This window comes from Strix uralensis, chromosome 13, assembly GCF_047716275.1.
Source record: "Strix uralensis isolate ZFMK-TIS-50842 chromosome 13, bStrUra1, whole genome shotgun sequence".
Taxonomy (NCBI): domain Eukaryota; kingdom Metazoa; phylum Chordata; class Aves; order Strigiformes; family Strigidae; genus Strix; species Strix uralensis.
The window spans coordinates 11,136,172-11,149,012 of record NC_133984.1 but is presented as its reverse complement, the minus strand read 5'-3'; the positions used below and the strand labels follow the sequence as shown (position 1 = coordinate 11,149,012).

Below are 12,841 nucleotides of genomic sequence, written 5' to 3'. Positions count from 1 at the left end.
GTGGTGTTCACAACGCCCGAACGCTGGATGGCATCAGGAGCAGGTTTTGGGGTGGCTGGTCCCAGCCTGTGTGCTGGAGAGAAGGGTGCTGGCTCCTGCCTCGCTCCTGGCTGCCGTCGGTTCTCCCGAGCAGGACCTGGACCAGATGATCCCGGAGGTCCCTTCCAACCCCATATTCTATGATCTGTGACCAGTGTTTCCCATCCCTTCGAGCTGCCTGTTGCTGCCGTAGGTGAGGAGACCGCAGTGGAACAGTGGGGCTGAGCCCCCTCCATGCCCCGGGCTGGGCTCTGGCTGTGGAGGGGCTACCACCCCCCCCCCCCAGGCACATCTGGGCCCGGGGGACCCTCAGCCCCCCCATCTGTGGCCGCACCGTCCCTCGCCCTGGGCTCGACGTTGCCTCCCGCTGCAGCCGCGCTCCCGAGGGCCGAGCCTGGCCCCCGCCCCGCGGCCATTTAGGGCTCGAAATTGGGGGTTTTTTATTAACCGGGTGACAGAGCTCGAGGAACCGGCCACGAGTGGGGCTGGGCTGGGCGGGGACGGGCTTTCCCCGCACCGGCCGCGGGGCTCGTCCCGCTCGCCCGTCGCTTCCCCTGGGCGGGTTGAGGCGAGTCTGCGGCGAGCGGGGAGAGGCCGCCCGGGGGGGCGAGCGCCGGTGCCTGTTTCCGGGGTCGGCTCGGGGCGGAGCCGGTCCCGCCGTTCAGCCCCCTCAGCGTCAGCGGCGACAGTAGTCCCGGGGCGAGCGGAGCTGAACGCGACCGTACCGGAGCGAGCCGAGCCGATCCGAGCTGAGCCGATCCGAGCTGAGCCGAGCCGAGCCGAGCCGAGCCGCCGGTGAGTCGCGGCGGGCGCTGCCGCCACCGGGCCGGACGGGGCCTGGCGCAACCGGTGCCGCGCTTGCATCAGCCACCGCCCGCACGTGGGGCCGGTGCGGGCGGCGGGACCGGGACCTGCCGAGGCGCCCCGTCCCGGTCCCGCCTTCTCCGGGGCAGCGTCGGGCTCCCCGGCGGGACGGAGCGTGGCTGGAGATGCCCCCGTGGGGGCTTGGATGAGGGTCCCGGGCGGGGGCTGGTGGCCCCGGCACCTGCCCTGAGCCGCGGCGAGATGCGGTGGGTACCGGGGTACTGCGAGATGCAGCGAGTGGCGGGAGCTGTCACCTCACACGTTGTTGCTCCTCTCCCCTCTCCTCCCCTCTCTCCCCTCTTCTCCCTCTCTTCTCTCCCCCCCTCTCTCTCTCTCCTCATCCCCTCTTCTTTCTTTCTTCCCCTCTTCTTTCGTTCTTCCCCTCTCTTTCTTTCTTCTCCTCTTCTTTCTTTCTTCCCCTCTCCTTTCTTCCCCTCTCTCCTCTCTCCCTCCCTCTCCCCTGCCTGCCCGTCGCTCGCTGGGTGCTCACCATCTCAGGCGCCAGTGTTACAGCGTGGCATTCAGCGAGACACCTCTCCGGCCGTGGGATGAGCCTCCCCGGAGCCAGCCGATCCTAGGCCGGCTCTGCCAGGGGCTGGCGAGGGTCTGGGTGCTGAACATCTTCCTTTCACCGGGCACAGCAGGGCCCATGGGCATGTGGAGGGGGCGGCTGTCCCACATGTTCCTGCTCTGCGCACTTGTGCTTTCTTTTTTGTGCTGCTCTGGCAATGAGGGCTGAGCATGTTTCTGCTGCCAGCCCTGTGCAGTTTCCTGAGCTGGTGTCGGGCATCAGAAATCCTTGGAGCAATCAAGCAGCACTGGGAAGGCAGCTAAAGCTGTCTGGACAGTGACTGGGGAGGGTGCCAGTGCTGGGACACTTGTTGTTCCCTTGAAACCTGGCCCAGAGGCAGCCCCGGGCTGGGATGACTCCTTGGGCCAAGGCCACATGTGGCACATGCCAGCTCAGGGGGACGTTTCTCCAGTAACGGGCTGGTTTACTGGTTATGGGGAAGCAGGCAAGCTGGTGGCTGCCGCTGCAACCCTGGTAATCCCCCTTGGTGGAAAAGGGTCAAAAAGTTACCCTTGTGTATACTTCCGCTGATCCATACAGCGTGGCGTTGGTGCTGCCCCGGGTGCCTGGCTGGAGCGTGTTTCGGTTCCCAGTGAAGGGAGAAGCTGGTGGGGGGAAGGTGCTGTTGCACTGCTGGTCACAGGGTGCCAGCCACCAGCCATGGGCATGGGACCCACTTTCCTTGTGGCTCCTCTCACCCTGTGCCGTCTGCCTGCTCCACAGGGTGCTTGTTTCCCAGAGCTTTTTGGGGAGGGGTGGCTGCTGTGAGCAAGGGGAGTGGGGGTGTCACACATTTAGGGCAATTGCAGCCTGTGGAGCCTGTGGGCTGCTCGGCAAGTGCCATCGGCACACGAGGGATGTGTGCTGGGGGTCTGCGCTGTGTGTCTGGCCACGCATCCCTACCGAGGGTGTAGTGCAGATGCTAGGAGCAAAGGAGGAATGGCTGTGTCCCAGTGAGTCAGCCTAGCCTGCCAAATCCTCTCACTGGAGGAATGCTTTGTCTCCCTGCCATCGCCCTGCGCACGCCCACACACCAGGCCGGAGGGATGCGCCAGCAGTCAAGTTTGGGCCGAGGGATCTCCAGGCTGCCAAATCAGTGGGGAGTTGCTGGGAGCCAGTGGGAAAGCTCTGGGACATGCCCAGGGGCCCCGTGGTGGGGACCACACAGGGCTTGTGCAATGATCTCCCACCATGGACTCGCTGGATTCATCCCTGGCTCTCTCCGGGCACAGGGGCTGTGCAGGTGCGGTATGCGCAGCCCCATGGTGCCTTGGAGGGAGCCACCACAGTCTCTGCCCCATCAGCGTGGTGGGGGCTTGGTGCCGATGGGGTGGCTGGGAGCAGGCACAACTCCTGTGGGCATCACTGCCTGCCCTGCTGCCTGCAGTATGGGTCCTGCTGCCTGCAGGACATTGAGCTTCATGCTCCTGCGGTCCCTTCTCTTGCAGAGGTTTTGGGTAGCTGAGCACCACCCACGAGAGGACAAGATGTTCGGGGGAAAAATGGCCAGCTTTGGGAAGAAGCTGATTCGCCGGCGCGTGGTGGATTTGAGCTCTGAGGACACACGTTTTGCTCGCTGCCTCTCCACACTGGACCTCATAGCCCTGGGGGTGGGCAGCACGCTGGGGGCCGGTGTGTACGTGCTGGCTGGGGAGGTGGCCAAGGAGATGGCTGGTCCTTCCATCGTCCTCTGCTTCCTGGTAGCTGCTTTCTCATCGGTACTGGCTGGACTCTGCTACGCGGAGTTTGGGGCCCGCGTCCCCAAGACTGGCTCTGCCTACCTCTACAGCTACGTCACTGTTGGTGAAATCTGGGCTTTCACAACTGGCTGGAACCTCATTCTCTCCTATGTGATAGGTACGGGGCCCGGCAGGGTGCTGGCATGTGTGCCCGGGCTCCTTCCAGCACCACAGTAGCAGTGGGGGTGGTTTATGAGGGCAGCGTGTGGTGCTGCAGGAGCAGGGTGTGGGGTGGGATCAGCAGGGAGGCGGGTACTGGAGTGGGGATGGCTGGTGCTGCTCTGCCCTGGGCTTGGGCTGATGCTCAGATTTGCCATCAACCAGGCACGGCCAGTGTGGCTCGAGCCTGGAGCGCAGCATTTGACAACATCATTGGCAACCACATCTCCACCTTCTTCATGAACAAGACCTCACTGAACCTGCCGGGGGTGCTGGCCGAGCACCCGGACTTCTTCGCTGTGATCCTGATTGGGCTGCTCACTGGTGAGTGCGTAGGAGCAGCTCCATGGCACAGCGGGTGGTGGCGTGGGAGCTCAGCAGGTCCCCACTCACTCCTCCCATCCCTGTAGTGCTGCTGGCCTTCGGCGTCAGTGAATCTGCCCTTGTGAACAAAATCTTCACGGCGGTGAACCTCGTGGTGCTGGGCTTTGTCATCATCGCCGGCTTCGTGAAGGGAGACATCAAGAACTGGCAGCTCTCGGAGGAGGACTACAGGAACCTCTCATACCTGGACCCACCGGATGACATCGAGTGAGGAGAGCAACCGTGCCAGGCCAGGGTCCAGCACAGGGCTGGCACCAGCCCTGCTGTCCATGCACCCCATGGCAGCTGCTCTCCTCCCTCCTTTCCAGGAAAAAAGACTTTGGCTCCGGCGGGTTTGTCCCCTTTGGACTGGAAGGGATCCTGACGGGCGCTGCCACCTGTTTCTACGCCTTTGTGGGCTTTGACTGTATCGCCACCACAGGTACCACCCTGGGCGAGGGTGGTGTGGGTACTTCCCCAGTCCAGCCAGCAACTGGCTGGGACCCGCCGGGGAGGATGCTCCATGGCGTGGGAAACAGCCCATCCCACCACTCCTGGGAGGTTTCCCTGCAGCAGCTCTGTCCCCAGCTGGACCAGCACAAAAGGGCTCACAGCCTGCCCTGCCCCAGGAATAAGGGCTCCCCACACCACGTGGTGGGAGCGGGTCTGCACTCTGCCTGTGCAGGCAGCTCCCGGGGCAGCAGGGAGCATTTCTGCAGCTGAGTTGAAGCTGTGACAGTGCTGGGAATTGCCAGTGCCTCCTGGTTATTATCCAGCCTCAAGCAACGTTTTTCTAAATGATTGAGTTTGTGCAGAACCGCTGCTCTCTGGAGCGCAGGGAGCCCTCTTAATTTCCTCTCATTCCTCTAGGAATCTACTTAGCGGGTGGCTGGTACAGGCTGTTCTGCCTGACCTCCCTGCCTATGCCTCCTGGCCCTCAGGGGCTGCCCAGCAGCTGCCTCCTTCCCTCCTACACCTGCTGCCGAGCCCCTTGCCAGGGAGCATGGTGCAGCAGGGGAGCACACCTTTGCAAAGGCTGGGGGGCAGAGGGCACAGTGGCTGCGCCGCTGTGCCCACGCACATGGATGATGTGCATTCAGCGGGCTCTGTGGGGAGCGGGAGTTGCTGGTGAGGGCAGAGGGCTGGCATGGCTGCAGGGGCTACGAGCCCAGCTGCCGGGCAGCCGCATGCTGGGAAGCCAGGACAGCAGCCATGCACCTCTGCTCTCGGCAGTGCCAAAGCCTCTGGCAGCGCAGCAGCATGGCGAGGGACACCCCTCTCTAACAGCGCCTGCCTGCTGCTGCCCAGCCCCACGCTGCCACAGAATGTCCCTGCTGTGACTTGTCTCCTGGGGCCAGCTGCCCCGTGCTGTGCTGTGGAGCGGGCATGGATGCAGAGCAGGGACGGACGCTGCCTCTTATCTCTGCACAGGGGAGGAAGCCAGGAACCCACAGCGCTCAATCCCCATTGGCATCATTGTGTCCCTCCTCATCTGCTTCGTGGCTTATTTTGGGGTCTCTGCAGCCCTGACCCTCATGGTGCCCTACTTCCTCCTGAACAAGGAAAGCCCCCTGCCTGAGGCTTTCAAGGCAGTGGGCTGGGAGCCTGCCCGCTATGCTGTTGCCGTCGGCTCGCTGTGTGCCCTCTCCACCAGGTAGGACTGGCTCCATCCCTGGCATGGCCTGGCACAGCATGGGGACCAGCAGCACGTGTCCCCGGCTGGGCTGGGGGTTTGCCCCATCCGTCTGGTGTCCTGCTCCCAGCACAGAGCCGGTCCCGTCCCTGTCTGCGTGAGGGGCATGGACAGTTTGCTTGACAGGCCCTGAGCCACCTCTCCCCACGCAGCTTGTTGGGGTCCATGTTCCCCATGCCCCGTGTGATCTATGCCATGGCGGAGGATGGGCTGCTCTTCAAGTTCCTCTCCAGCATCAACAACCGCACGAAGACCCCTCTATCAGCCACCATCGCCTCGGGGCTCCTCGCGGGTAAGGCTCCCAGCTGCCACCTCACACTTGGCCCCACGATGGTCCAGAGCTGTGCTCATGCTGCATGTCCTCGTTGCAGCGGTGATGGCCTTCCTGTTTGACCTGAAGGACCTGGTGGACCTCATGTCGATTGGCACACTGCTGGCCTACTCCCTGGTGGCGGTGTGTGTGCTCATCCTCCGGTGGGTGCCTCCTCTTGTGTAGCAATGCCCAGGGCAGATGTGCCTTGTGTCAGGCCTGGGGGTCATGGTCAAAGGTTTTTCCTGGGGGGATGCAGCCTGGGGAAGCATAAAGCCTCCGAGATGGAGGCTGCTCACAAGACCCTGCATGGTGTCTCTGGGCACATCCATGGGGTGGCTGTTGCAGGGCTGCTGCCAGAGCAGCACGTGGGGCTGGAGGAGTGAGAGGGGTATGAGGGTGCTGCCTACTATCCCCCTACGCTGGGAAGTTCCTCAGGCTTCACTGCTGCTTGTCCCATCTGCTCAGGTACCAGCCTGGGCAGCTGAACTCCCCGAAGGCCATAGAAATGCTGGAGCTGAATGGAAACGAGGAGGAGAGGGTGATCATGAACCCAACCTTCACTGCTACCAGTGCCCTGAAGATGCTCTTCAACCCACCCACGGACACCCCCACTGCGCTCTCAGGGCGCATCGTCTACATCTGTGTCTCAGTCATTGGTGAGTGAGCGGGAGCTGGCAGCTGATGTCCCCTCCTGCCAGGGGCCAGAGCATCTTGGTGTGTCTTGGCAGAGCCGGGAAGGGATGGTGGGCATGCCGGGCAGAGGAGAGGATCCGGGCAGCACAGGCTGTCACCTGCTCTTGGCAGTGCCAGTGGATACTGGCCTGCTCTGCCCTGAGCAGGGTGCCAAGCACCAGGCATGGCTGGGGCTGGGGGTACACGGGGGCTGATGGAGGATGTGGGCGCTAAGCCAGGCATGTGCGGGTGGTCATGGGAGCTCCCTGTGACGAGCCTGGCCAGGCTGGCCACCCAGCGAGGGTGGTCCCTAGCCCTCCGAGAGTGCTCAGGCTTGCCCAGTGAGGTTTGATCTGTCCATCAATGGCTTCATTGTGCAGCCAGAATGGAGTGGCTTGGCCAGGTCTGGGTAAGCATCAGAGCTGGGTTTGAGCCCAACTGAGTGCAGGCTCCTCTCGGCTTGCCAGGCTGGAAAGTTCCCCCTGGCAAAGTGCTTTCCTAAGGCTTTGGGGTGGGTGTTGGAGACAGCACGTGCTGGACCCATACCTGACTGGGAGGAGTGGGTGTCTCAGCCCAGCCGTTGGTGAGGCTCGGGGTCCCGGGGAGGCCATGTGCCATGCAGCCCCTCAACTGCCCCCTCTCTTGCAGCCACACTGATCACAGTTATCTGCATGGTCCTGACCCTCGAGATGACCGCGCTGAAGAATGCCAGTGTTGGCTGGATCGTGCTCCTGGTGCTGCTCCTTGTGGTTCTGCTCATTTCCACCGTCATCATTTGGAGGCAGCCGCAGAGCAATGCACGATTGAACTTCAAAGTGAGTGCAGCCCACAGCAGCTCAGCGTCTGCACCCCCGTGGACCCCTGGCAGGGTCTGGGCCATTGCAGGGTCTGCCAGGGCTCACTGCTGGGCAGTCACTGTCCAGGAAAGTGCAGGCCTCCGCGATGTAGCTCTCCGAGGTGCAGTCCCCAGTGTCGCAGTGCCCGGATGCTTTCTGAGCTGTAGCAGGGGTAGGATCCCTCTGTGGCCAGAAGCATCCTCAGGCTTGGCTGGGTGCCTCAAGGCACAGCTGACATGGCGTCTTTCGTCCCTTACAGGTACCTTTCCTCCCGTTTCTGCCAATCTTCAGCCTGTTCATTAACATCCTGCTGATGGTACAGCTGAGTGCCAGCACCTGGGGGTGGTTTGCCATCTGGATGGTTGTGGGTAGGTGTCCTGCAGTGGGGAGCGTGGTGCCTGCAGGGTGTCCCCTGCGGGTCTGTTACACTGGCAGCCTGCCACTGCACACTTCATTGTGGAAACTGTCCTGCAGGTTTTATGATTTACTTCGGCTATGGGATTCGGAACAGCGTGGAAGGGAAAAATGCGGAGGAACCCTGTGCCACAGTAGAAAAGCCTCTGTGCCACCCTGAACTGGACCTCAGCCCTGGGGCTGCTGCGGTCTGAGGGATCAGGCACAGGCACTCCGTGGACCTCTGTCAGTATTCCCACTTGAGGACCAGATCGTGATCCACATCGTACATTCATCCCATCTCCTGAGGGGAATGAGTCCCAGAGTCAGGACCGCGGAGTCAGCTGCCCTGTCCCCTTGCAGAACAGAGTTCACAGAGTCCCAGGGCCGGGCGGGAGTGCTGGTGGCCCGGGGCTGGTCTCTGCCATCCCCCCAACCCCCGCCAAGGGGCAGGACACTGGCATGGCCCTGCTGCTGTGGAAGCTGCTATCAGAAATGCTGCTTTCCCTGCACACGGGAGGCCCCACGTGATGGTGCAGCTGTATTTGTTCCATCTGTCCATGTGGCTGTGGTCACCACCTCCTCTCCGTGCTTTCCAAGTGCTGGGTGTTTACATGACAACCATGGCTGGAGCTGTGCGAAGAGGCTTGGGATGGCTCATTCTGGTACTGCCAGCAATTCGGTACTCCCCGGCAGCACAGGGCTCAGCTGGCTGAAACTTGTGGATTTGCATCCCACACTGAGCCCTGTGCTGCCCCAGTCATGCTGCTTGGTGTGAACAGCTAGCTCAGGTGTCTGTGAAGATGTCCACAGTATAGCTGTACTGCTGTCCAATATTGTATGCTTTTGTATAATTGGTAATTTTAATGTCAATTTTTATACTTACTAAACTAAATGATGTTTAAGTGCTTGGATCTGTTGCTTCTGCTGCATCTTGTGTTCATGCCCTGTGGTCACTGACCCCTGGGCAGGACCCCATATGCTACTGGGCCGTGTGCCAGGCTGGTGCCAGCACAGAGCAGGGCTTGGCCACAGCTGGCTCTGCAGGGTGAGCCCCCTGCCCAAAACCTGCCCAAAACCTGCCGCCTGGCCCTCACATTGTCCCTTGGGGTGCAGTGCTCTAGGCCAGCTCACCCCAGCATTGCTGGTACCTCTGGGCAGGACGCCAGCCTGCCATGGCCTCATGCTGCAGTCCCTGTGCTGCCTGGGAGTGTGTCACCGGGTCCCAGGGCAGTGGCTGCAGTAAAGACCTTGGAAGTATCTCCTGGAGGCTCCAGCAATGGCCTGCAGAGGAAGCGTGGCCAGGAGCTGGGCTGCATCCAGGTGAGAAGATGGTGATTTCCTAGATTCTGGTCTGGTCTAAATCAGCCCTGTCAGATTATTCTGCAAAATAAACTAATTTAGGGCAGATGGATCTTGCATAGGTTTGGCATCTCTCCCTGTTTACTGGCAGTGGAACAGGGTCACTGCACGGTCAGTGGCAAGGGATCCACACCATCAGCTCTGCTTGGCCCCTGGGCTGGCGCTGTGAGCCCTGCCCCAGGGCTGTGCCTGGAGTGAAAGGGGCTGCAGCACCTGCTCTGGCCTCACGCTGGGTGCTGCCTGCCCCGAGCTGCCGTGCCCTGCCAGAGCCTCAGGCTCCAGCCCTCAAACACAGCTGACTCCTGGCACTGACTCCTTGTAGGTGCTTCCAGCTCTCCTTGGTGTGCCAATGCTGGGTCCCACCACCCTGTCTGGTAGGTATCTTCTGGCTGGGGGCAGCACATGGGGGCCCTGCTGAGCCCTGAGCCTGCAGTCCCCCCAGCACCCATGCACCCAGGTTCAGGTGCTGTTGCACAAGCCACTAGGGCCTGTGATATGGCTGCAGCCTTCACCCCCTGACTCAGCACTGCTGCAGCCCCCCGTGCCTTTGTGCCCGTGTCCCCGTGCACGTGTGCACACCCATGCCCATGGCCATGTGTGGGTCTGTTTGTGCCCACAGACATGCCCATGCCTGGCTCCAGGCCATCCCACTGAGCACTAGTGTCTCATCCTGGGCACACATTGGGACTGGCAGAGCTCTGGACATGGAGTGGGGTGATGGAAGCCCTGGGCACCTCCCAGCCTGGCAGGTAAGCAACTGTCTGGCAGCCATCAGTCCATGCCGGTGCGGGGTCGTGGGTCAGTGCCATCCTGCCATGGGCGCAGGTGCTGGCAGGAGTGCAGCGGTCCTGTCCACCCCTGAGCCCCATGCTGGATGCCCTGCCCTTCTCTGCCTGCCTGGAGGGGCCATGCCAGTTCTGGGCATCCACTCTGGGGGCATCCTGCCTCTATCTGCCTGCTGCCTCCTTCTGCTCCATCCAGGCTAGCAGAGCTGCCAGGGATGTCACTGCATCCTTCACCAGGCAGTGCCTCTGCTTTTCCCAGGCTCCGCTGGTGCTGCCGTACATCTTCGTGCATGAATTTGTGGGTAAATAGCACCCAGCCAGAACCCCAGCATGTTGTTGGCATAAGGGAGCTGCCTGTGGGGCTCCCACTGCTCTAACTGCTGTGTGTGGCCCGCTGAGATGCTCTGATAGCAGCCCAGGGCTCCATTGTGTAGAGAGGGGCTGGGAGGGAAGAATGTTCCTGTGTGAAGGCTGTCAGGTGTTGGTGGCTGCAGGGTAGGCTTTCTACTCCTACACCAGTCTGGAAAGGGCCATTTTCTAGTTTGAGAAAATGCAGCAAAAAGCAGAGCCTGGCTTTGCCGCTGAGAGGCCTGGTCCCCAGCCCTGCACACAGCTGCCTGTGGTTTGCCCCATCAGCCGGGGAGTTTCCACCCAGATTTGCAGCACATGCTGTGTTCCTGCCTGCTGCCTGGCCGTGGGCCTCTCCAGAGTGGCTCCAGTCCCAGCAGAGAGGCTGGCAGAGTCCTGGAGGGAACCAGACAAGCCTGAAGCTGCTTCCCTGCCTGTGCCTGGGTGTTGGGCAGACCGGGCACAAGCGTGGGCAGGAGCACGGGCAGGGGAGGCAGGGCTGGCTCCTGTTTTCAGTGCTATCTTGCTGGCTGTAGCTCTGGGGACGGCACTCAGCCCAGGCTCCCCTGGGAGCTACAGCCAGGGCTTGGTTTGTGATCTCCCTGTTGCCATCCCCCCTTCATTTAGAGGGGAGCTGGAGGGTTGTTGGCTCCGGATGTGTTTAGCTCAAGCCATGCTGAGGGGGCAGGCAGCTGGGGCAGCATTGCAGCGCAGGCCTGACTGCGGCCACCGCCTGAGGGCAACATGCTCTGGCTGTGGGCACAGCACTGGTGGGCCAGGGCATGGAGGGTGCAGATAGCAAGTGGCTCTCAGCCTCCCTCCCCGCATGGCTCCACCCTGTGCCTTTCATAACCCCACGCAGTGCCACGTGTCTGGTGCAGACCCAGGCTGCCCTTGGGGGACACGGGGCTTTCCTGGTGGAGGTGTCGGAGCAGATCTCTCTGCCCACCAGCTGCTTAACGAGGGAGAGCCTCTGGGGGGGCTGCCGAGAGGAGCCTGAGCGAGTACGCAGGCTCGGGGCAGGATGGAGACGGAGGGTTGTGCTGCTGAGCTGTTGGAGGAAGAGCTGGCACTGCAGAGCCTGCACTGCTCCCCTGCCAGAACAGGGGTGGCCCTGGCATGTGGAGATGTAGCAGCAGATTAAATTTTAAATTGGGTACCATGATCTGTTTGGGAATTAAAACAGGCTGGCTAGCCTGCACTGTTCTGTGACACCAAATACTTCAACCTGAGGAGCTAATGTGCCGCCTTCTCCCCTTGAGGACCCACAAGCAGGTACCTCCTCCCTGCAGATGACCAGCTGGTGGAGGGGAACTGAGTGGCTGCCAGTGGGATGCATCCATCAGCAGGACACAAGCCCTGGAACCCAGGAAATCCACCCCGGGGCAGATGGGGTTACTGGTGCAACAGAGCAAACTCATGAGCTCGTGATATTTCTGCAGCGGTTGTGCTGCAGGGCCTCACCGTCCAGAAGAGCTCCAGGAGATCAAAGCTGGTGCCGGGTGAGATTCCTATCTCTCCTTACTCACCCGGCTCCAGGCAGGTCCCAACCCTTCTGCTTTCTGCGGTAACAGCTTAAGCACGCACAGCCGAGTAGCTGGCAGGAGGCAGCGTGCATCCGATAATCCTCCCAGCCCTGAGCCGCAGCAGGTGGCCAGCTCTCCAATCATGCAGGCTTAATGCTCTCCTTGCTTTGCCTTTGTAGGTCTGGCATGATGACTTGCTGCCAGGTGGTTGCTCCCCTCTTGCTCTCCTTTCTTCCCAGTGCTGCAGCTGGTGACCTGGTTCCCGCTCTTGTTTCCCGGCCCACGTTCCAACTAGCCAAAGGGTGGTTCTTGTCACAGCCTGTCCCGGAGCTGACAACACCCTGCAACAATGCCTGTGCCGAGCAAGAGGCCACCTTGGTCCCTCAGGACTTCCAGGAGTACCTCGGTTATGAGACAGTGTATCCCAATGGCACCCGCATCCTCACTACAGTAGAAGTGAGTCCTGGTGCAAGTGGTATGGAGAGGAGACAGCAGAGGTGGCGTGTGTGATGCAAGCGGCAGATTTATGGCATGGACTGGTGGTTTTCCATCAGTGGGAACCACTTCCTGATGAACTACCCCTTCTCTGCCACTGTCAAGGTCTCCATGGGCTGCACGGGTGTGCTGGTGTCCAAGCGGCACATCCTCACTGCTGCCCACTGCATTCATGACAGCAAAGACTACGTGAAGGGGGCCAAGAAGATCAAGGTGGGTTTCCTGACGCAGGTGCAGGGTGCTGACAATGGGAGGGGGAGGCTGGTGATGCGCTGGGCACACTGGTGCTCACACATCAGGCTGATGGCAGCTCCAGCAGCGGAGGAGATGCCTTGGAAGAAGGTTCTTTTCCCAGGGTTTGACAGCAACAGGCCAGCTGAGCTGGTCTACTGCTTCTGTGGGGTGAAGGATGAGATAGTCCACATCATCTACCAGCACTGCGATGCCAGGCCTGGTGCATCCAGCTCTGGGATGTATGGCAAAGTGTGGGACCCTGTATGACACAAATGGGAGAGGAAGGTGGTCAGGGTCTTCTCAGGGCACCAGTGGCTGGAAGTGGCTGGGAAGCACCACAACGGTAATGATGCTGTTTGCCTGACTGCTCTAAAGTTTGCTCAGATTTGTTACTGGATCAAAGGGGACTCTAAAAGCTGTCACACTGAATAAGAACCTCATCCTGTCTC

General features: G+C 61.2%; 1 protein-coding gene and 1 pseudogene across 2 annotated transcripts; both read left to right on the top strand.

Moving 5' to 3' along the window:
- The first annotated feature begins 506 nt into the window (after positions 1-506).
- Positions 507-8,556, top strand: SLC7A3 (solute carrier family 7 member 3). Of its 2 annotated transcripts, none has more exons than XM_074882605.1 (12): positions 507-834; positions 2,923-3,331; positions 3,538-3,696; positions 3,783-3,963; positions 4,065-4,177; positions 5,167-5,389; positions 5,581-5,720; positions 5,800-5,902; positions 6,207-6,397; positions 7,062-7,228; positions 7,509-7,617; positions 7,724-8,556. In XM_074882605.1, exons 2-12 carry the CDS (start codon positions 2,962-2,964, stop codon positions 7,855-7,857), a joined length of 1,890 nt encoding a protein of 629 aa, XP_074738706.1. In that variant the 5' UTR covers positions 507-834; positions 2,923-2,961; the 3' UTR covers positions 7,858-8,556. The 2 variants fall into 2 exon arrangements, with proteins under 2 accessions (XP_074738706.1, XP_074738707.1); XM_074882606.1 differs by lacking the exon at positions 507-834 and adding an exon at positions 935-1,109.
- A 1,152-nt stretch (positions 8,557-9,708) lies between these two features.
- Positions 9,709-12,824, top strand: LOC141949109 (serine protease 23-like; annotated as a pseudogene).
- Positions 12,825-12,841: the final 17 nt, after the last annotated feature.

Coding starts and splice junctions, on each gene's coding strand:
- SLC7A3 (XM_074882605.1), top strand. CDS start 2,962: ATGTTCGGGGGAAAAATGGCCAGCTTTGGGAAGAAGCTGATTCGCCGG. Junction 3,332..3,537: donor CATTCTCTCCTATGTGATAG/GTACGGGGCCCG, acceptor GCCATCAACCAG/GCACGGCCAGTGTGGCTCGA. Junction 6,398..7,061: donor CATCTGTGTCTCAGTCATTG/GTGAGTGAGCGG, acceptor CCTCTCTTGCAG/CCACACTGATCACAGTTATC.